The following is a 24,849-nucleotide window of genomic DNA, read 5'->3' as shown; positions in this document are numbered from 1 at the left end:
CTGCGGATAAGGGGAGTGATGACTGACATTAACTTCAACCAATCGCTAACTGCGGACACTGCCAATGTTCTGATTCTGAACCCGGGTTTGTGCTGTTGGTGTGCGTGTGGTGCAAGTAACGGGGGCATTTTCATGATTAAGTGCCAGTAGAGATGTAGCAATTGCTGGTACAATATATCAAAGTGAGTATTTTAACATGTTGGACAATGTATTTACAATGGATTTTAAGCTGTACAGTATCACTGATATCAACTAAATTCAGCTAGTTCATTATTAACTATGTACGTCACTTGGTATAAAGACCCACAATTGCCCAATAATATAATCATGACATATTTGAAAGGGGCCACTGTCTTTTGAGCAGACTACATTTTTCCAACATGTAGAACATTTAGGCAACATGTTCGTTTTCCATATGCCTAGGGCTAATTAGCCTGCAGTAGCCTTCAAGTGATTTGTAGTCTCCCACACACCTCCACGTCTATCCAGAGTGGGTAATATGTGGCACCTTATAAAGTTAAGGATTACAATGTGAGATTTATGCCCTCAAATTCTAGTTCATTTTTGGGTGTGAAAAAAATTGGAATATATCAATCAATCAATCTTTATTTTATATAGCCCCTTTCATAGTGGACCACCATCACAAAGCGCTTTACAAGATGCAATAAATACAAGAACATCTGTAATACTTCAAATAGAAAAATGCATAAAACATAATATGCAGTGGAAAGTACATAATACATGATAGTAGCATAATACATGAAATATGTAGATATAGGTTAGATATAACATGTTTCACCTGCTCGGTATGCAATATGCAATATGTGTTTATATATGCATTTATGAATTTGTTGGTTTTGTTTTACATGTTCAGTTCTGTTTATTTATGTATGTTTAGTTTTGTTGTTGTTTTTTGGGGGATAATGTTGTCTCTGTTTTTGATAGACCGTGGATGTTAAATAAATAAACCATATCGGAGAAAAGAAATCACGCAATATCATCCGCAGTTGAAGTGGAATATGCTATCAATATAATCTCATCTAATGTTCCCACAAAGGAGATAAAGTCTGCTTGATCCGCTGACACCGGGCTCCAGGGAATTGTCAGTCTGGTTGGGCGTTGCCTTGTGTTTGCGGGCGGGTATTCCATTCAAGCGTCAGATAGAGTTTGGTAGATTTGCAAGTGATCACTAGGAAAATAGGGTGGATTTTGCAAGTGTGCGTGCCAGAGAAAGAGAGAGATGTGCTGTGTGCGTGCGTGTCTGGGGTTAGTGTACAATTGAGATTGACCGCAGTAAGAGAGGTTCGGACGGAATAAAGGCTCAGAATACTTCTGGAGAACTGATACAATAAGAAGTAAACTCGACAGCTCAGACGCGCAGTGCTGTCGATTGGGATTTAAACAAGCATTCGCGTTTTGTTAGTATTGTTTAACTTTCCTTTCTGTCTGTTTATGCCATTGCGCGATCGCTGAGTCTGGAACGCAAAGAGAAAGCGGAGAGCAGAGGCCAGATTTCCCGGCATTGCCGCAGCTCCAGCTCTGTCCCTCCCGTAGTGTATTTGAGTACCGCAACGCGACCTGGATGGATGGGTATGGGGAAAGCTGGATTTTACTACCCCGGGGCTGAACGCCTCCGCTCCCTGCCTCCTGTCCTAACTTTTCTGGTTCTGTTCGCCGTCTCCTCTTGGGTCCACATAGGTAACTTGGTTTTGTTATTAATAATTTCTAGTCGCTTAATACTATATATTCAAACAGACTGTTTTGTGAAGTTGTGCTATCTAGCTAGAGGCACACTCCACCAACTGACACATATCAAAACGGCATGTGGATTAAAATGATGCTATTTACTAGAGATGAATGGTATATACATACATCAGTGAAGGTACTTGACTGGATCCATTGTGTGCTAACCCAGCCGTTTATCCGTTTTATATATTAACATATTGAAATATGCACTTGGGAATGCCGGTGGTGTTCCTTTGTTGTTTTTTTATTTATTGTAATGGTTTACGTTCTGGTTTTCTGGTCGCCAAAGCTGTATACTGAAAATCTGGGCTGGAATCAAGTTGCCATCCCCAATCTACAAACAGACCCGTGTGTGTTAGTGGAGGAAGAATTTCAACTAAATCAACCTCGCGCGTTCCTTTCAAGGTTTTAGTATTCCTGTACAAAGTTAATGGTTTTTCTGCCACTAAATGTCATTTCGCTTCAGCATATACATCATGCGTTTTATCCGACATAACCTGGCTTGTAATAACAAATAAGTCTGCCAAGTTATAGTAAGCTTACTTTTCCAGGTTACATTTCGATATGCAGTCTAGAATTTTATTATTTTTATTTTTATTTCAGGTGCACATTATTGAATGTACAAAAGAGCTGTCGTATTAACTGTTTGAGAATGCATTTTAGATTTTAAAAGCACATATTTTCCTTGACTGTTTCAATTGAAAGATGAACACGCATATAATTTACTATACTGTACTAAGGAAACTCTATTATAAGGGTAGTCTAGGGTTAGAAGAGTTAATGATGCTAGACTTTATTGTTTTTAGTTAACTGCTGAAAGTAGCGTTTTGTATCCATTTCAATCCACTGCACTCCTAAACTCTCATGGGTGACATTGTTTTGATTATTTTATTTGCAAGTAAGCACAATATATTTCCCATCCATTCACTTCTCTTACAGTCTCTACATCGGTGCAATTTGTACTCCTTATTCTGAACGTTTTATTTTAAATATCGTGCAAATAGCACGCTTTAGGTGGAGCCGACTGGGTACAGTGTGCCTATTTGAAAGTGTCCCCAGTTAAAAGATGGATTCGATGTATTCACACATCGAACAAATTAGACACAATGGATGTATTCATGGATTGTGAAGCAGGAGGCAATACACGGGACTGATTTATTTATTTTTGTTAGCATTTGATTGATAATCCCTGTTGTATTAACCCTCACCCTCACCCTAACCTTTTTGTATTGTCTTGTTTCATTGACTCTTTTCTTATTTTAATGGCTTCCCTAATATCTATTTAGGGAATGCAAATTAAAAAGAGTAAAAAGCGCCATGATCATTAGCAATGATTTATCTTAGCACTGTTTTTATGTCTTATGCTCTGGTGTCCTGACCATTAGATGTAATGGTGCTAGGTGTCTATCGAATGCCCTCACCTTCATATTGAATCTAACATGGTCTCGGGCAACTGGGCATAATGAAATTTGAATTTCACGTTTAATGAAATGAAGAAACATCCTCTTGATTTGAGAGCCAAGCAGATACCCCCAACTAAACATTAGGGAAGTCGTTTTAATAGAGCTTATTAAGGGTCATTGTAGCAGAGCACCAGACTCCGAACCTAATGTCATCATTAAGGATAACCAACGCTCCCCCCTCAGCTGGTTATCCTTTCCACATGCCTAGAGAGAGGCTTCTCAAAGCTGTGGAATCTTGTGAAGACCAAATGGCACAGTAAAATGCAAATTGGTCACCAGTGAGTGCATTGTAGAAATGAAGGCAGTTGAGGTAGATGATTAGAGGTTGTGATGATTATAGTGAAGATTTCTAGTTGAATGACTTTCTAGCAGTAATAGAACCCTGAGCCTGAAATGTATTATCCCTCCATGCTCAGCCTAAACATCATTTTTCTAAAATGATGTTAAGATTGTTTTTTTTTTTTTTTTTTTTTTTTTTTTTTTTAAATAGCAATACATCAAGTACCATCATATTTTATACACAACTGAGCATTAGGGTTACATGCTTACAGTATCTTAGCCTTGCTTTGTGATTCCTAGAGGAAGGTGTCTAGTCATTTTCCTCTTGTCTGCAGACCTGGACAATATCTTATCTTTCTGCATGAATCTCTGCATCCTAGGATCTCTTGTGTAAGTAAGCTTGTGATGTGTGGTGTTGCACAGTGAAAGAGAAAGACACAATCTTTTTTATTATTATTTTTTATTATGGATACCACTATTCTCTCCTAAAGGGAGAGAGGAGGGACTGAATGTTTGTGATTCAATGCACAGTTATAATATTGTATATATATATATATATATATATATATATATATATATATATATATATATATATATATATATATATATATATATATATATATATATATATATATATATATATATATATCAGCTTTACAAGCCAGAATTGTTCACATACAGTACATTGCGTGTTGCCAGACAAAAAAAAAAAAAAAAAAAAACAACCAAGAAATGGAATTTAGAGCAAGAGAGAGGAGAACATTAGCGCTTCAGATGACTGTCAAATGATTATCGACTAAACAAATGCTCGCCAGTGTCATGAACGTGTATTGTTCTAGCCTTACCTTGATGGCAGTTAGGTGTCCAGATCTCCATCATGAAGTGACAGAGAACTCCTAACTCAGTGAAGCTTTGCATAGGGCAGTGATCACTTGGAAATGGAGCTCAGCATTATCGCTGGATCTCAGGCTTATTAGTGTAATTTAGGATACTTGGGAAAAAATTGCTCTGCCGATGCGCCTGGTGTGTATTTTTAAATAACTTCATTCGCAGTACAGGGGCTTAGACTGACCTAGGAAGAAATAGGACAGCTATTCAAAAAATCTGTTAAAGGAGATCAGGGGATGGAAGATATGGCTTTGGCATTGTGGGCCCAACAGCAGTGGACTGTCTAAACAGAGTTACAGTAGCAGTGTACATGAGTGTGGTATGAAGAGATAATCAAGTGCAAAGCCATTTACTGTTTTTAATAGGATGGTAAAGAGAGATGTCGAAAGAGGTGCAGAACAGGGTCACTGTGTCCCAGGGCAGGGTCCCTGTGTCCCAGGGAAGGGTGTGGAGCAAGGTGCAGAACAACGGGCAGGGTGTGTTAATATATGGCTGGCAACGCCTCATTAAATTATGATTCTATAGATAAAAATGCTTATAAAAATAAATGACTGACTTACATGTTATTATTTAACCCCCCCCCCCCCCAAAAAAAAAAAAAAAAAAAAAACAGTAAGCTCTCAGTAAATGTCTATTAAAGTTAAACTTGGTCCAGCAGGCACATGTAATGTCATTTTGACAAATTCAGATTTTTATGGTCAAGTATTATGGACACACATATACTGTACTTCAATATTCACAGGTTAAAACTGTTTAAGGGAGGGAGATCGGGATAAATAAAAGCATTCATGTTTTTGTGTGTGAGTGTGTGTCTGTCTGGCAGTAACCTTGGTAACTAATAAAGTTAGATCCAGTATAATCCTGCAGGAGGGGAAAAAAAGTGCCTTTTTTATTCTCAATTAACATGTGGTTCCTGCTTTTAAGATGGGGTCTGTGCACAGAGCACACCCTTAATGCAATTAGCTTACTGGAGATATTTACACAGGCTAGCTCTTTGAGCAGTCATGCTCCTTTCCAAAGGGGCCCAGTCAGTTACTGTGTGCTGGAGTGAAATTTCAAGATGTGGAATTTGGTCAGGGCACCAGGGGTCAACAACCGTACTCCCCACCCCCGGAGTGAATTTTAACAACTGTGAAACCGGAGGGGGTTGGGTTTTACAGGGAGGCTCATCCCAAAGCCATCTCCTCCAGCAGAACACTGGCCCCAAACACCATGGTGCTGGGAAACAAAAGGGAGTAGTTCAAGGCCCTCTCCCTGTGTTGGTACTGTAGGGACGTGACCCTTCAGCCTCGGAAGGTGAGCATGTTACTGGACAGAACCGACCCTGGGGCGTTTGGTTACATTTACAATAACTATAGTAAATTATAGTAAAGGAATTCCCAGCTCAGAAGAAAGACCTTGGGTGTTAATAATGTGTAGCCACAAGAGAACAAATAGAAAGTATATTATATACAGTAGTGTGCACATGTATTACAACACTTCAGTATGTGTCATTATATCCTTTATATACCTACCTTGTGATCAGAATCCCTCCAGCATGTCTTCAGAACTGACAAAACCCTGATTCTAACTTCACTGTGACCTGAATTCCACCAGTCGCTAGAGCCAGGGGATAATCAGACATGTTCAGTCTCCTGGTAGGGTGGGCAGTGTGTGATTCAAATTGTGTCATTCAAGTCAGTAGTGCTTTATTATATTACAGAAGTCTCTCAAAGCAAAACTGAATACTCCTTTTTAACAGGGCTGTTATGATTTGTAGCAGCAGTGGCATGCATTGATTTACATTGGCAAAATAAACTTTAATAATGCCATATAAAAAAGAGGTATAGGCTTTTGTTTTGATTTTGAAAGCTTGCCTGGTTTATAGAATGCAATCTTGGTCCCATGTCAAGTTTTATGGCCATATTCAGAAACCACACTTTTTGATAGTATTTACTTAAGTTAATGTTTACATGTACAGTAGTCTCCACACCAAGCGAAGTGTTCTGTAAGACTGAGTTGACCACCAGACAATATGAATAAGTAAATATTTACTTGTCATGACACGTGCATTAACATAGGAAACAACCTGAATAAGTAAGAGGAAATCAGTGGGCAAGTGTATGTTAATAAACTATAATCACAAAGTAACAGAAGTGAAGTTCCTGTTCCTTTAGCTGGAGCATTTACAATAGGAAAAATCTGTTTCACACAAGGGTGTTCTCTAAAGCAGTTGCATGACATTGGAATATAGCAGTTTTTTGTGAAATTCTCAAATCTGTTTGTGCCTCGCAAAACCGTCTGTGCGTTCACTACCAATGTAGCAACTGCACACTACAGTCAAATGCAGAACAATGGACTGTTACCATTACCCAGACAAGCTGCTATCATAGTGTACAGGACGTAATATCCCCCTATTCTCCACACAAATGTAACCTGCACACAGAATGCAGAATCAAACCGCAACACATATCGGTAGCATTGGCACCCCTGAACTGCTGCATTTGAGTACAGTATTTATTCAAAATATAACTTAAATATATTGTAGCAACTTGCTAATAAAATATGTCTACAAGGAGTCGGCTTTTTTAGTAGCTCAGAATTACACTGCACCCGTCTCTCTTCGCTATCCTGTTGTCGTGGCCGTCAACACTATGCAGTACACAATTATAGAAGTATAGCCTGTAAAACAAATCCACAATGCCAAACACTCATCCATTTGGAAGCCCCGATCTGTACGTGTATCCCTGGATGATAATCCTGTTGAAAGTCTACCCCTTCCAACTGCCCTGCCTCACCATGCCCCCTGCCCATATCATGGCACAGTAAAGTCAATGGCATAGAATGCAGATCAAGCATGTATATCTGTAGGTCTACTTCTGATATTAATGAGAAATAAATAACACTATTAAAAAATAAAATCAACAGTCAGCTGTGTCCTTATATCTTGTAGAATTTCCGGGTGAGCGGCTTGAAAAGTAAAGGGAGTCTTTGATTGAGCCCTGTGAGCACTGCAATGTAAACTAGCCCCACACAGCTCTTTTCCAAAACTAATGTTGCTGAGGATAGGCATTTAGCAATATGCCCATTTTATGGAATCATTCTGCGTACTGCAAAACCCTAATGATTTAGAGCAATTCAGATAATTTATCGTAAATGCATGTGACATTTGTCCACATGCATACATTTGTATTTAATGTTTATCATTATCATAGGCATTAGCATGGTGAATGAGCCCAATATTTAAAGGGTCATCACAGATCTTTACAGATTTACCTGAGGCTGTTCCCTAAGAAGAGAGGTGAATTAACAATGCCTCTGATTTTGTCTTAATTTTGCCAAGTGTCTCATAAATATGAGTAGGCTACATTTCACCTATTCAATTAATCAGTGCAATGTTTTTTACTTTTTAGTTTTCTGTTACGATCTGTTTTGTTTTTTCTCCTGTAAAATGTACCGGTGGCCACCTGCATGTTTTGTCCATCTATAATTAAATACTCTGCTGCAGTTACTACTCGCTCGTATCCAACTTTGCTCTTAAATATAACTGTATTTAATGTGTTGCAACTGCTCTTATTTAAACTGCCCTTAAACTGATTTACGCATTCCATTTTGCACTCGTTATTAGTCTGATTTTATCTCAGTTCTGCTTCCAAGCTGATTGCTGGGAAGCCTATTGTTTTTGTTAGGATTAATATTATAGCCTAACTGAAATTGCTGTTAATTGATTTTTATGATGTGTGTGTTTTTACCTGTAAATTGTCAATAAGAACATCTGCTAAAAAAAAACAAAACACATATAGCTAACAACAACAATAATGGTAATCCTGGAATCACTTGTTTCTTTATATACTGTATATTAGAATGTAGCCCCTCTCGAACAATAACTTTACATTCAAAACGCCGACAAATCCCCAATCAGTAATCGATATAGCCTGCTGTATGCCGGATATTAAAATCAATGTAAATATCAAGGTAAGGAAATGCAAACTGTAGATTGATCGATGTGTAGGGAGGGGTTTTATACTACTGTGTAAGGGTCTATTTTTTATTGTTGTTGATTTAATTATACAGATAGTTGTTTTGCATCTGCCAGCTCGGTCAAATCGGTGCTGTCTGAGAGTGAGGAGAAGACGAGGAAGAGAGAGGATGGGAATGAGATTGAGAGAAAACTACATTAAATAGTATTATTATGGAAAGAACATTTTTTATATATGGTAGAAACGTGTGATCCTTACATTTTTCATATATAGAAATTGGCCCCTTTTTATATATATATATATATATATATATATATATATATATATATATATATATATATATATATATATATATATATATCCCATATATTTTAAATATACAAAAAAGGGCCATTTTCTATATATGAAAAGTATAAGAATCATGCTTTCTACCATATTTTCTTCCGTAAGGGAAAGCCTTTAACGTAGCGGTTCTCACAATTGATATAGGTTCCTGTTTACTGTTTAACGATAAAGAAAGCTAAACAACTAGGTTACTACTTGGAGAATAGATAGCTGTTTATCATCGCATTGAGACCTGCCAACTCTTCAAACTGTGCGTTTACCGGAAAATAAAACATAGAAGCTTCATCCAAGAGGATCGGCGACCTGTCTGTATCCCTGTGCCATTGAAATCCAGCCTGTGGAGTTGCCTGGCGGATCGGAGGACAAGAATACCTACCAACGACATCTGTTTTCGGTGTTTCTGGATGTGTGAGTACCCTGCTACTGGCAGGCTGTTGTAATGCAATAAAGGGATATACAATTTTTTTGATTGGGACTGAACTACATATGTTTAGAATCGAGATACTACTTTTAAAGTAAATGCTGCTCGGAAAGTAAATAGTAGCCTAATGTTTTGGTCTGAAAGAACGGTCGAGATAGCAGCTTTTATTTTTTAAAAATGTATTTTAAAACAGTGAGGCAGCTGTCACAATCATTCTTTTGAATTCCTGTCCTATAATCATTATGTAATAGGCCTATTGTAGATGTGGAAGGAGTTTTGTGTGACCGCTGGGTGTTTTCCATAGTGGTACCTTGGAAAGCTTCTGTAGTTTAGTGCTGGAGGGATGTGCGTGGAGTTAAAGCTTGCTTTTTAAAAGCATTATTTTGTGCCTCGCAAACCTGGTTTTGTGCTTGGCGCATACCTTCGAATATACCAGGATCACGCATATTGTCGGCCACTCCCCCCATATTGCACGATGCATACATTTTATTTCTGCACAGTGCAGAATGGATTGTGATGCGCAAAAGGACGTTTTGAATATGGCAACTTGGCACAATTTTGGCACAACGGCCATTTGTGACGCGCATACCCATCTGCGCGGTGCGCAAACCTTTAGAAGATCGGGCCCATAGTGTGTTATGTTTCTGCTGCCACCTTCTGGTCTGCTGCTTAAATTACATGTTATATTCGGTATAGATTGGTTCCAGTAGGCATAGTTTATTCCTTCAGAAAGTGTGTTGGCTGAGAGGAGAATGGGGTAGTATATCCACAAAAACCTAAAAACAGTTGTGTAATGATGTAGCGTTTTGGTTTATTCCTCTAACCGTTCCCCTGTTGTAGTATTGTATTTGATCACAAGTTCCGAAATGGTTGGTGATGTAAGTCCAAAAAAAAAAAAAAAAAAAAAAATCTGCTGATTTACAAGTAAGTGTTCCAGAAACAAATGGCAGTGTTATTGATTACAGGGCATGCCTAATGTGCGGCTCGAATCAAGCTTTGTGATCTAACTGCATTACAAGTCAATAAGTGAGTAAGTTTGCTACTGACGGAAGGCACTGAAGTGCACGTTACCCTCGTTAAAAGCTTCTCTCTTCTGTTCCTACCTCTGATATAGCTGCACTAGCTTGCCTTCGAAACACAGCTTGGGTTTCATGCACATGAAATCCTGTTTGGGTCTCATTTGTTATCTAGAACTACAGCAAGACTTTATTATTATTATTATTATTATTTATTTTTTTAGGTTTTATGTTTTCACAGATTTCATTTTCTTGGTGATAAAACCAGGAGTTAGGTTGTGTGGGGTGGGCTGAGTTTTTTCAAGTACAGAATAATATAATGTCCTGGGCTGCTTATTAAAATACAACATGTGCGTGTTGTTTCAGTTAAATGCAATGCAGTGTTCTGTTTCTGCACGGCATCTAGATCTCTGTATACTAATGGTTTTCTTTTGTTGTTTGTCTTGGCTAATCAGTGACTGGATATTCCTTGCAATGGTAACATGTTAGTCACTAAAACAGTAATTAGCTTAATATGGAAGATAAGGTCATTGAAAAAGTGTGAAATACATAATCTGTCTAGTCTAGTTTATTCTCTAGTGTATTTCTGCAGCTGTGTGGCTGTGGGAGTTTAAATGGGAGTTTTCTACATGTGGTTTCTAGCAGTCAGTTGATACCGCACTGCAAGAGATGTTAACGGCTTCATACCCTCTCTTGCTTGAAATGACTTTCATGTTCTTAATCAAACAGAAGTATTACAGATAGGGCTTTCTTGTGGGGAGGCATTTTAGAATGGGCTTTGCTAGGCGCTTTTTATTCATTCCATAAAACCCCAGCTGCAATCTGTGACAGGCTGTCATTATTTCTCTGCAATTCCTTCATTCATTCATTCATTCATTCATTCATTCATTCATTTTTTTATGAGCTTGTGTGATGAAGCTGGAAGTCATTTGGACTCCTTTTTACTGCTGCTCATTTAGATTAAAGAGGATTTCACAATCACTTTGAAGAGATGTTATAAACATGCTGAGCTGCTGAAGGTATTGCTGTCGAGATAAAAACTTGAGTGTTGCTATGCTGAAAAGCCTCTGCGAATAGGTCTAAAGCTTCATTCGTCCCATTAAAAAGTGGTAAAACACATAAGATGAGTAACGTATTCTCCACTGCATATGGAAGTGAACGTGTCAGGCTGTTATGTGACACATAACACGTTCATTATTTATTCAAAGTGCAGAGTATAACACTGCTTTTCTGCGCAGACTTCCAGATATTACAACTGTACATTGCCATCTAAGAATTGTTTTTGGCAGACACCAATGACAAACTCAAAATAGTAGCATTGTCTACCAAAGATGTAAGCCAGGCCCTGACTTCAAATTAAAGAACTGGAGAACAAAAACCCTAAAAAAGCTTCTTGCTGCATGAAGTTTAACATCTACTCTCATGCAATGGAAATCAAATCAGCTGTTGATCCCAGGCATGCTAACCAGGAAGGGATATTTAGTCCTAACATAGACAGAGTGCTACATTTCTTTCTCTTTTGGATGCTTTAATGTTCGTGCGATCTGTCAAATATATCCGATTTTGTGAAGATTCTTCCTGGCTGGAGTGACCATAGGTTTGAAGGTAGTCTCCTGGGCTGACAGCAATATGATCTTCCACTTTTAAAGGAGCCCACTGATTTATTGTATTGCTTGTCACTGCAGGACACTTCCACATAAACAAACTGGACAGCCAAAAGTTGCAGGTAAACAAAAACACACCGGTAACACCGGGTTCTGACATTAACAGCCAGTGAAATTGTCCGCCCAAGTACCAGCAATGGCAATTGCAAGGGATCCAAGGAAACGCAGGAGCCGGCAGCCAGGTAATCCAACCCCGAGTTCACTCAGGCAAACAAGTCTAAAGCAGGATCCATGTCCTCAGCAATCCTGCAAACACTGTTCACAATACAAGGGCAGGCAGAAAACAATTTATGTAGCTCTATGTGTGTGGCTCTGCTCCTCTCTTCTGGCATCCCCCAGCACAATGAACTCCTGAACACGCACACCTTCCCTATATACTCCAGACTCCACCCCTTGAATTAGTTCTTGTAAGGAATAGGAGTGAGTACAGCGTCTCCACCTGTCGGGAGGCCAAACTCCACCAATAACCGAGTACTTTACCGTGCCGTGGCTGTTTGATGCTATGCAGTATTACTAAAAAAACTAACTGGGCCTACCGCTTAATTACTTGTCATATGTGATGAACACGAATCTTTTTTCCTTTCTGTAAACTATTGTTATTGTGGATAAACTGATTCTAGTTGAACTTTCTATTATTGTATATTGTTTATGTGGCTAAATATCCCTTAGTGGATAGCATATCTGGGATAAACGGCTGTATTAAGCCTTAATCTGCCTTACCTGAGAAACCTTTTGAAGTGTTGACAGTCTAGGCATGTGAACTGGAAGTATCTGTTAGTTTTATTATTTACGTTTATTTTCTCATGTCGGTTCTCAGGAGAGTGTCAGCCACAGGCTACGCAGTGTCGAATCTCAAAGTGCACGTCGGACTTCGTCTCCCTGACCTCACATCTCAACTCGGCCTTGGATGGATTCGATACAGAGTTCTGCAAAGCACTCCGGGCCTACTCGGCCTGCACCCACCGCAATACCAAGACGTGCCGTGGGAACCTCGCCTATCACTCCGCCGTGCTGGGCATCAGCGACCTCATGATCCAACGCAACTGCTCCAAGGATGGGCCTACCTCATCCACCCACCCCGAGACAGCCCCCGAGTCCTGCAACTACCACAGCCGCCACCATGGGAGCGGCAGAGAGTTCCGGGCAGGGGACCCAGGGCAGCCCACCTACCTCTTCTGTGGCCTGTTCGGGGACCCCCACCTCAGGACCTTCAAGGACCAATTCCAGACCTGCAAGGTGGAGGGAGCCTGGCCCCTGATAGATAACAACTACTTGTCTGTGCAAGTCACAAACGTGCCTGTTGTGCCAGGCTCCACTGCTACAGCAACTAATAAGGTGAGCTTCATGTTTTTGATTTTATTTTATTTTTGGTGGTTTCCTGATGCTTCTGTTACAGCTCCTTCATTTTCCCCAATCACTCCATGTACACCAGGACAGTTCCCAGCGCATTGCATTATTTTATGTTTTACCTGTCTCAGGTACCTTTCACAGCAGGACTACACTTCCCAGAATGCATTGGGGTGTGACTAGAAAAGACTGAACTGTCCCACACTGTCCTAGTCTATGTTGAGTCACTGTGCTTCACTGACCACAAGCTGGCCTGTGTTTGACCAAAGCGCTAACACTTGTGAAATGTATCCATTGAGTGAAATGAGTTGTAACTGTTGATTTTTAAGGGACTTGGGTGTTTTATTTGAGTCGTTGAACTGCACAGCCTGTAGTGCTGGTCTTCAGTCTCTATAAAACAGTACAATGCATTGCCACGATGGGGCCGATCCAGAAGCACCTGCTCTAATCTCTGAGCTGTTTGTTTGATGTCTTGATGGCACCAGAGCATTTCAAAACCTTCTGATTGCATCTGGTGATAAGTGGGGCTTAAAACTCATGCCTTGTTAGCATTTACTGTAGCTAAGCTCTAGGATATATTTCCTGTGTATACTGTAGCAGAACTTAAAAAAAAAAAAAAAAAAAAAAACCTTTAAAAGGTTGGATACGGGTTCGAATCTTTACCTCCCAAGGGAAATAAATACATCTCAAGCCAGTGTATTTCTATTACCCATAATACATTGTCGAAGGTCTCTCCTTGTTTCTGCTGTTCCTGGTTTTGTTTTCCAGGCTTTTCATGTTGACGTTTTTAAACCACACTGTGTTATTCTTTATACCAGTTCCCAGCTGGGTCTGCAGTTGAATGGTCAGTTCCTACAGTATGTCAGGGCTTGAACCAGTGACCCACAGCATCCCCACTTGGTCACAAATAATGAAAAGCCCTTTTGAGAACATTCTACAGTAAATCTGCCACCCAGTGCCCACTCCATTTGCATGTTGTCACTGGGCACAAGCTTCTCCAGTAACAACTTGGAGGAAAATAGTATGTGATGAATTACAAAGAGCAGTCTGTACTTTTATGGCTTGTGATTTCAGGGAAAAAACCTTGACAGGGCGGACTAGGGTTGAACGCCTGGGAGCCCCAAGCCCCGGCCCCTCCCGTACAGGACTCCAGTGTGTTCAGACTCCACAAGCCTGCAAGATGCTCAGAGTTCAGCTCCACTGTACAGTGCTTTATTGCTGGAGTGCTTGGCTTTGACTCGGACTGACTAGCATGGACCCAGACCTGAGTCACCAGGGCTTGGGCGCTACATTTGTGTGTTGCAATGGGACTGATCTGAAAGAGATTTGAAGCGAGTCCAGGTTGCTTCCTTGTGTGGCAGAAGTAGATGAGGCTGATTTGGAGTCTTTCACCTCCTGTTAGGATTGAGGGCTGACAGAAGTCGGTTTCTCCTAATTGCTTTTATAGAGGATGAGACCCAGTGAGCCTCCACTTACCAAAGACAGGCCTCCACAGGAGGACTGAACTGGACTGAACTAGTGCAGAAGTGGTCTGCTTCTTGTATTGGCTTTTGTATTTGAGTATGCAGTCGCTTTGATTTGAACGCTCTGTGCACATTGCTACTTGACTATAATAAGTAGTGCTATTAGCCAGTTGCGGCTGGTGGCCAAAATTTTGGGGTGTTCACACCTCAGATGCAGATGAGGGGGTGGAGCCCAGGGGACCAACCTCAGTGGTAGAAGCACTGTCCAGTGGATCTGTTTCTCGTTGGAAGCGAAACAAAAAGTTTGCACTGCGATGTCTTATGGCAGGTTTTTCGATTTACTTTATTATTTAAATTTGAGTTGTCCCTGAATCTGACTCGGTCCCAAATTCGACCAAGAACAGGAAAAAATAAGACCTTAAATGGAAGTCACAATTTAAGGCCAAAGAAAAAAAAAACTGTAATTAACAATGAAGTAGATTATTTTCAGGAACCAGCAGATCATTTTATATAGACCTAATAAAAGACAGATCAACCATAAACAGAAAAAAAAAGTTAAAGCAGTGGTGAAGTTCAACAAATAAGACAAATAACATTCATTTAAAATTAGATTAAGTTAGACAAAGATAATTAGACTTGTGAATTTTATTTTAATATTTAAACAGCTTAAACGTTTTCTGTCTTTCCCTAAAGTAACACACCATGCAAGACTGAGAAGAACCAGTCGTGCTGCTCATATCTGTAGCCTTTGTTATCTTGGCACATGCACGCTGATCACCGTGTTCACTAACAGGCTGTGCTCCATCCAGTCATTTTTAAGCCAATCATAGCCAGCTTTTTACACTTAGAACTTTAAAGTCTGTGTCAAAGCTCTTTTCAAAATGGCCGCTCTAGTGCACTGATAGTGTAAGGATTATTGCCTACATTGTCAAACAGGTAACATAGCAATAACGATCCATGATGTGGTACAGAACAGAAAAGCCAGAGCACTTACGGGGTTTTTTTTTTTTAAATTGCTCTTTCTGGTTTAAAGGACAGATTTCAAACCCCAGTTCACTAGAGCAGACATTCTGAAAATAGCTTTAAAACAGACTTTAAAGTTATAAGTGTAAAAAATTGTAAGCTAACAATGAAAATAAAGATTACAGGTACGCTATTTAAACAGTTGTTGCAACACATGGGGACGTATAGCACTATGTTTTTTGGAACTCCACTGCTTACTCTTTAAGTCTGTAATTGAAAGTTACACACATTTAATTCTGAGTTATTCATATCGACAACATATCAGAATCTCATTAGCACATGTACAGTATTTAAAGGAGTGGGGTTGATGCTCTTACACACAGTCCATGCCTGTCCTTCCTAGTTATTAATGGGGCCAGGTCTTGGGAAATGATAACAAAACCATCCTACTGTATTAGTGGCTGCTGGTTATAGACAGCCTCATCCTCAATCAGTTTATGCCACCGGGTGGCAATTGAATGCAGACAGACTGCCAGTGAAGTGTAAACCTCTTTGCAACATTTGTATTGTTATTTTATTTCCCCAGTTGTATAACGCAACTCCATTCCAGTTAAAGCTGCAGTGTCCTTCAATACTGATTTAACTTATCCATTCCATCCCCTCACCACTGTGTTTAAAGAAGTGTCTGCTGCACTCTGTCCTGTAGTCTCCACTTCAGTTCCAGCTGTGTCCTTTGGTCCTGCTTATTGTACTGAGCTTAAAGTATTGGTTATGCTTAACATTTTCAACTCATTTTAAGATTTTAAAGACTGCCGTCAACCCCTCTTCCCTCCCTCCCTCCATCCCTTGATTCTTTGGTTTATGTTTATTTGTGCCTGATTAAGCCGATAGTGAACCCTTTATTCCCTGCTAGTTGGTGTTGGTATAAAACAGGGTATGCTAAGGTTCACGGTTGAGTTTTATCTTCTCATTCTTCACAGCTGTTGTACAGTACATGTCTGAACCTTTCCTTTTATCTTGTTGATAGTGCTCAAGTTCATATTGCATATACAAGTGTAACAATGAACACTTTGTTCTCTGCAGCGCAGGTGTACTGTTTGTGGCTTGAGTTGGTTTCCTTATAGATAGTCATATTGACTTAAACCAGGAGGTTAGCGGCTCAGTAGCTAAACTACTTCTTGTGGTAATCCTGTTTTTGTACACTACTAAATAAGTTTTATATGGCACGGTATTACTCTTTTGGCACTTTATATTGTAGCAGGTTTTTTGAATGATGATCGCAGTCATTTGCTCTGAAGTATTAGTTTGGATTGTTGATTTCTGTTAGTATTTTTACTTTGCCCTTCTAATATTCAACCCTAAGAATTACATGTGCAGATTTTAAGACATGGTCTTAAACTGCTAGAGCCATTTCTTGGAGATGCTAGTTAAACACATGCCTATTGCTTAAAAGTAAAAACTATTGTACTCCATGCATTCCTTATTTCTTTTTCAGTTTGTCCACTGTCATTCTACTCAATGTAACACACCCTATTCCAGTGAGTCTGGGGTATTCTGTGCATGTGAAGCTCCAGTGGGTCTGGGGTATTCCTAATGTACCCATTTTAGGCCTAGTTCTGGTCACAGCAACCGGGTTCCAGTTGACACAGAACAGCCTGGAATGCAGCATATGGTTTGTAATTGCAGTATATAATTGTCTGCGTGCTGTGTTTTAACTGACTGCTCCCCGGTCCTACTCTCTGTACAATAGCCTGTTTGTCTGAATCACAAAATCTGTAACCTTTTGACAAAGATAAAGCAGTTGAAACCCATTACTTAAGCAAAAAGTCTCATGATGCCACTCAGGTCATTTTGGCTTTCAGGCATACTTCGACTGCATAATTTGTTTTGTTGCATTATTACAATTAGCGGATGCTAAAGGGTCAGTGGACCAGACTTTTCTTAATGTACTGTACACTGTCCAGGGCTTTGGATTAGAAGCCTACAGTAGATCACTGATGAAAACATAGAGCCTTTCTGGATATCAGCCACAGCTGAATGCGGGGCTGTGTCCCTGTCTACCTTACATGAAGTGCCATTTTTTCATCATTTGTCAAATACACAGTGAACGTTTTAGTAGTGTGCAATGTATTAGAACACCCAATTGCTTCTGTTTTGATTTGTTGTGCATATGAAATCAAATCACTAACTGAAGACCATGGAAATTGGTGATAGACTAATTATAACTGTTGACTGTAATACGCCACTGGCAATGTGCCCGCCCCTGTGCATATTTATGTTTATATGTTGCGTGTTGTGTGTTAATGTTGCTTTGCATTCATTGGTACCCGGGATATAAATGGGTCTGTGTAACATGAAGGATTTAAAATGTATTTTTGTATTTAGGCACAAGGATTGCACAGCACATCACGTGCAGGTAAAATGTAATAATGTGTGAGCACAGGAAATTGCACTTCATTAATTCACCTGCAGGTGTACCGAGACTCCAATTGAATGATTGATTAGCAATAGAGTCTCATTACAGCTGCATAAAAGCAGCATGTTTTCACTCACTCGGGGTTGTGTGTTAGGTGAGTGGAGATTGGGAGAGAGAGAGGAGAATAATTTAAAGATTAACAATTGCTACATGCTGGCTTTCAACTGGCACGATACTTGTTTGTTTGTCCACAGTTTGTCTGTCTGTTCGTTTTGGCTACTGTGTCATTTTATTTTACAAAGTGTTTTTTCGTCTTCAAACTTTTATTTTCTGTTTGTGGATTAAACAGCGCAGTAGCGCGTTTCACTCACCATATCCCCTTGCAGTGCTGTGTGTGTTCGTTTCCGGTCGCCACTAAAACAAGCTTGTCACAGCCACACATGCAATTAATTAAAAATTTTAAGAGAAAAGGAACACACAGCCACAAATGGTAACTTTTAGATGTTGTTTAAGATCCCTAATTAAAGCACAAAGTGGTCTTTTCACACTAGTGCTTTAATTAGGGGTTTTTGGTTCTACTGTATATCACTGATGACTAGCGCTCCAGAGAAGGCTGTGGGTCTGTGAATAACTTACCCTCTAATTTTAACACTTAGAGACTAAAATGTATTTTCAAAGGGTAAAGTGCAACATTACCTTGAAGTAATCTCGATTTTAAATACTGTACAATCTTTAATAGTAATGGGATAGGCATTAACAAAGAGCCTTCCATTTTAACTGCAATGTTACTTTGAACTACTGAACAACCACGCGTGTGTGTTCCACAAGGTTCTTTATCAGCTCAGCGAGGTATCACACTGACTCTGCAAATATTAATTACATTCCTTATATTTTAGCATTACATTCTTATACTCAGTGAACATGTTAAAATGTCATTATAAAGCCATACAGATAAATTTAAAATAATGACATTCATTATTAAGTTATAAAACAGTTTTGATTAATATTATAAGCACTTTTTTTTAGCGGTTGCCTCTGGCGATGGTTCCAGTTTGATTTGTAGCTGGACTGGGGTGTTTACACTTCAACCTGTGCGGCTTCAAATTTTTATTGTTCATACTGAGATTGGCTGCAAAGACAACAGGGCTAGCCAGAGATTGGATCATTGAATTTTTAATGAGTAAAAATGACAGGTACACAGCTTATCTGGACAACTGATAATGGCTGAGCAAAAATGTAAATTCTCGCATCCAGAGGTAGGTATAGAAATGGCACATCTTGATGTTCTATTAAATTTGCACACTACTGTTTATATGCCTCCCCAAATTATCACTCCACAATGTTGACCCTAGAAGCTGACTTTGGTTTTATTCTCAAAAAAATAAACAAGGCTTCAATTCCTGAAATCCTTTTCAGTATTGCTGAACCTTTATTATTTCCTGCTGGGGTCCATAGAGACTAAGAGCAGTGTTCTGAAGTAAATTTGCAACATCCATAAAATATTGTTCATTTCAGTGATAAAAACAGTAACAAGCCATTGAATTAACGTGTCTGACCACTTGATGCTGCTCTTGGTCCATTAAGAGTTGGCTGAATTCCTACATACTGCTTTACAGTCCGGTGTGTGTGTGTGTGTGTGTGTGTGTGAAATCCTCATACAAACGCAGTGTCTGAGGAGAAACAAGGACCGCATTCACTCTACATAGAGTAATGTGCATAGCAAGCATGACAATAATTTAGGAAATAAATTCCTAGAATTCTGTATGTTGTGTCTTCAATTAATGTGCATGCAGTATAACGACTCATGTTTTCCAATTCCATACAACAGTAATATTGTGTAGCTTAATAGAGGACTGTGTTCATTGCTGATATTTGGTAGTAACTTTTGATGTGAGGAGAGAAAGAAGCAGACTCACCTTTTATCCAGGATCCTAGAACTACTGGTAATAGTGAATTCGATTAATACAGTTAAAATAAATAACTTTTTATCGTTCTGTTTCTCAGATAACAATTATCTTCAAACCTTACCAAGAGTGCACAGAGCAGAAGGTGTACCAGGCGGTGACGGACGACCTCCCTGCTGCCTTCGTAGATGGCACCACCAGCGGGGGCAACGGCGACACCAAGAGCCTGCGGATTGTAGAGAAGGAAGCTGGGCAGCACGCAGAAATCCATGCCCGCTACATCGGAGCCTCTGTCATCGTGAGGCAGGTGGGCCGCTACTTGACCCTGGCTGTGCGCATGCCAGAGGAGCTGGCCTTGGCCTACGATGAGACCCAGGACCTGCAGCTCTGCATGAACGGCTGTCCTATGGCGGAGCGCATTGACGAGGATGGGTACCTCCCTCTGCCAGTCCTGGGGCTGCACCACCCCAACCACCAACACCAACACCAACACCACCGACAGCAGCAGCCACACAATATCCCCCAGCATCCACGTGGGAGCTTCTCTCTGGGAAGTGCCACAGCCAAGTGTCGGGAGAAACTCAAAGTGAAGGACATCTACTTCCACTCCTGTGTCTTTGACCTCCTCACCACTGGGGATGCCAACTTCACTTTTGCCGCCTATAGCGCCCTGCAGGATCTGGAGGCGCTGCACCCACAGAGAGAACGCTGGCACATTTTTCCCAACCAGACAAACGGAGGACCTTGTTCCTTTCTCCACACTCCTGTCTTCAGACTTGGACTCCTTTGCTTTATCGTTGTGTTGTTTTTGTAGTTGTTGTTGTCTATAAACAAAAAAATATATATATATTGTCATAATATATTGAGGAAGAAAAAAAAAAGTAAATATGTATATACTGTGTATATGAAGGGATATCCAGTCCTGAAAAAGAAACAAAACAAAGAAACTCCACACTTGGACTGGACTTGATGTGTACAGTTTATTTTCAGGTATGCTAGATGTGGTAGAATTGTTCTGTATGATTTTTTCTTTTGTTTTTTTGTATTTTTTTTATTTACATCCCTAAAATAGGGATTTTTTTTTTTTTTTTTTAAAGCAAATAAAAGCACTTTATTTTTATTTTACAACTACAAAAGTGTTCTCTCTAGCTAGAATGATTTTGTGGTTGTAAACGGTTATGTTTTATTTGTTTTGAAAGTGGGGGAAGAGAGCACTTAACAGTTAGTGGATGCTAGTTCTGTTTCATGGAAGTTTGTCACACAATTGGGGTGGTGTCAGGCCAGTGTTTAGTGAACAGCTTAATGTCAACAACTTTGTCCCTTTTGGCAGGAAGGTTCAAGATATGTAAGCAATATGTGGCTGACCTATTCCAAGATTCCTGGAAACTCTTCATCTGAAAGAGGTTGCTTTGATACAGTATCTACCTAAGTGTTTTATTTTCCATTGTTCTGGACCTGTACTGAAGTCTCTGTACCCCTTTACATTTTTTTCCCTGACACGATTTCACTTCGAACCACCATTCTAGACTGTAATCTTCTTTTGAACAGAATTAGACCAGTAGACCCAGAAGAAAACTGCCCCAGAGGTCTAATCCAGTATGAACTGAAGCAGTGCAGGTCCCATAGTAACCCTGTTCCACAGGGAAAAGGGTGTTGGAATGACAGTGCTGAGGTCTGTGTGTGCGTGCGTGCTTGTGTGTGTGTGTGTGTGTGTGTGTCACTGCATGTGTGTGTGTCGAAGCTGAGACTGCAGCTACCTCTACAGGACCAACACATTTCACAAGCATGCATTTTCAATATAAAAAGAACAGTCCAGGTGCAATCCAGCGGATTGCCCTTACAGGTAAGTGTTCAAGTCCTCACATATCAGTCGCTTGGATTTCTAACGTGCTGCTTAGATCGATGTTTTCTAAGCTGCGCGTTTCTGATACGGTAATGAGACTGTTTACTGAATACTAGGTCTTGGTTGTCATGTTGTTTACTGTAGCTGTGTCACAGTTATTCAGATGCTAGCTGTTCACGCCATACTTCAACGCTTTGGTTCAGCTTGGATCGTAAAGGAGTGTGAGGTTTTGTCAGCTTTCACTCTCTTTCCCAGGCTAAACTGTTTATTCATTTTGGTAACGTTCTGGAAATACTTCGTTTATATTCTCTTATTCTGCTGCTGTATAAAGAACCCATGCATCGACCTGGGCATTAATTTTAGTATAGAAAGTGATGCTGCAATGCAAACTCTGTCTTTTCTTTCAAGCAATGTGCAGATCATTGCATGCCAATTCGAAACTCGAAACTGCTGAGTAGCAACTTTCTAAAGTAAAAAATAAAATGTTTTTGGGGTAGTGTATTAAATAAGTGATTTTTTTTTTTTTTGTATTAATATTTTGCACTGGCTGCAAAGTAGTAATAATAATGTATATGAATATGTATATTGTGTTAAGTTTTGAGAAAGGCAGAAGCTAAAATGCTGTGAAAGTTTATTAGGTGAATTGATCCTTTTCTTAAAGCTGTCAAGGGTTTTACCTGTTGCAGCCACCCTTCAGTTTAAAATGTATTTACAGTGCCATCAATAGCAGGTATTGCAGGGGGAAGACTAGTCTTGTTCATCAGTAGCAGGTATTGCAGGGTGAAGACAAGTCTTGCTCATCATGCACTATTGTACCCAGGGCTGGAATCCGAGTCCTGCTGCTCTTTCAGTAATGCAGTCTTGCTACTGTGCAGCTCTTTTTGGAGGGACACTGATAAGGAAAAGCACAGACAATGACTGCCTGTAGAAGCATTTGGTTTTTCAGTGCAATTCACCGCTTCTTACACCTTCATGCCTGTGTGTCTCCCACCTTTTATTCTTTATTGTGGCATATGGATACCCATGATCAGTTTTTGTGTAAAGAGTGACTGCTCAGTGTGTAGATACTTAAATTATTTCTAAACGTGGTGCCCTGTTAGAGGATTCAAAATTCCATAATCTTGCTGTTGGAACATGTTTCAGATGTGATTGTACTGCCAACTAGTGGACCACAGTTGTTACTTCAGTGTTTTGCAATTTTACTGGCTGCAGCTAAAAAAAAAAAAAAAAAAAAAGTGTGCAAGTGTTTTATTTAAAACATAATAAAAAAAATAAAATAAAGTTTGCTTTTCTTCATTTTTAACCCTTTACTGTCCTAGGTATGTTCTAATATTTAATGCCTATTTTTTCATTATCAAATACTGTCAAAAATCATTGAGCTGAAGCACAATTCATTTATTCCTTTCCCAGGATAATCTGAAAATAGGTTATACTTTGCAGTAGCGACCTGGAGAATAGAGAATCGATCATGGTAAGAGAATTAAATTGTACTGACCATTACGATCACTGAAAGGACAAGTGCAGAGTGTTTTAGCCTTCAATCTCTGATTCATAGTTACTTGGGGCATCTCATTTTGTAATCTGTCTTTCATGTCATTCAACTCCAAAGACAGAATCACACTTCCAAATCCCAGCCCGGGTGCAAGCAGATCCCAGGAAAGCAACCCCCTGAATTCACTCGTGTAATGTGAGTTTAACATACTGCCTCTTCCATGCATGGTCCTTGTTTCAGAATAATAGAATACTCCTGAGCTGTGGGATGCAGTGTGTTGCACATTTGAACCTGTTTGTGATATGAGGTTAAAAAGTGTACAGGAGTGAGAAAACCTATTTCTGGTTTACTGAGGCAAACATCCTGGTACAATGAGGTTCTTCATGTTGTAAATATTTAAATTGTGACTAATGGCTACGCCCTTTTAAATACACCATCTGGGGTCCGGGAGGGGTCTGGAGACAGAAGACAGGCACAAGGGGCATTAGCAAACATGCGCTGGTTACATCATTACCAATCCCAGATACCATAGATGATGTAATAATTAATATTTGTGTTTATTAAATTGTGCTGTGTAAACCCACTGGGACGTGTGTCCACTTAAGACTCTCCTCTCAACAGCAGTACACGTCATTCACATTGCAATGATGAAATAAAACAGATTGGCTAATTGCATCAAATAATGAATCAGTAATACCATCACCAGTATTCCAGAGCAAATGAGACCAGGTTGCTACTAAAAGTAATTAATCTGCCTTCTAACATGATCATATATTAGAATGAGACCTTGTGAGACAATAATTATTTCTAGAAACTCGTTTTACTGAAAATACCACTTTGCTTATTTGCCAGGTACTGTAATACGGTTCTCTCCTTGGCTAACTCCCCATAGTGCAAAGTCTACTGGTGAGAGAAACAATGCCCTCTAGTGAGAGACTCTATATACAGCAAGGGTCCAATCACACATGCTTCATTCAGGCAGTTAACATTGAGCTTTGAGTTAACACTCAAAAGATAAAAAATAAAATAAAATACTATATTGTCTCTTTAAGAAAAAGAAAAAGATACATATGAAATAGAATAAGAAGCAGAGTTGGCTGTGTATTTTGTGAAACTATTTTGTTTTGTGCAGAAATATAAAGAGCAGTTGGAATTGGCATGGCGCTAACCTAGATTTCCAGCATTGCCTGCTCCTCTGGGCTCAGTAATCTCAACATACTGTATTGCATTTAATTGTAAATCAGCTATAAATCATGATATATTATGGGTATGCTATACTACTACCCTCCACTAATAAAGCAAGGGCTCTTGGAACAAATAAAGAAAGATGTAAACATAGTGTTTAAAGCAGTTCCCTTTCAATTGAATGACAACCATTACTGAATGGGAAAGAGCTCTCTCTGACAGTCAATCATTGAGCCTATATAAAAAAGCTGCCCTATCAGGGTCCAGCTGTGAGGAGGAAGTCCCTCCCACCACCTGTAGAAGAGGGACGTCCTCACAGTAACATATCGTCATTTTCTCTCTCACTTCACTGAGACAGGTCACAGATTGCTTCGTGCTTTGTTGTCCGAATTTGGCTGATTTGTTAACATCCACGGTAAAATCACGCTTTCGAGCATGATTAAGAGTGCTCTTGC

The 24,849-nt window shown here is 39.6% G+C and overlaps 1 protein-coding gene across 1 annotated transcript; it reads left to right on the top strand.

Moving 5' to 3' along the window:
• The first annotated feature begins 1,201 nt into the window (after positions 1-1,201).
• LOC121299620 (RGM domain family member B-like) lies at positions 1,202-20,747 on the top strand. The gene is made up of 3 exons (XM_041227459.1): positions 1,202-1,698; positions 12,599-13,116; positions 19,975-20,747. The coding sequence occupies exons 1-3, from the start codon at positions 1,587-1,589 to the stop codon at positions 20,686-20,688; spliced, it is 1,344 nt and encodes a 447-aa protein (XP_041083393.1). The 5' UTR covers positions 1,202-1,586; the 3' UTR covers positions 20,689-20,747.
• The last annotated feature ends 4,102 nt before the right edge of the window (positions 20,748-24,849 follow it).

The sequence above is a fragment of the Polyodon spathula genome, chromosome 2, assembly GCF_017654505.1.
Source record: "Polyodon spathula isolate WHYD16114869_AA chromosome 2, ASM1765450v1, whole genome shotgun sequence".
Lineage (NCBI taxonomy): Eukaryota > Metazoa > Chordata > Actinopteri > Acipenseriformes > Polyodontidae > Polyodon > Polyodon spathula.
The sequence above is the reverse complement of the archived record's forward strand: the minus strand, read 5'-3'. Positions and strand labels throughout refer to the sequence as shown.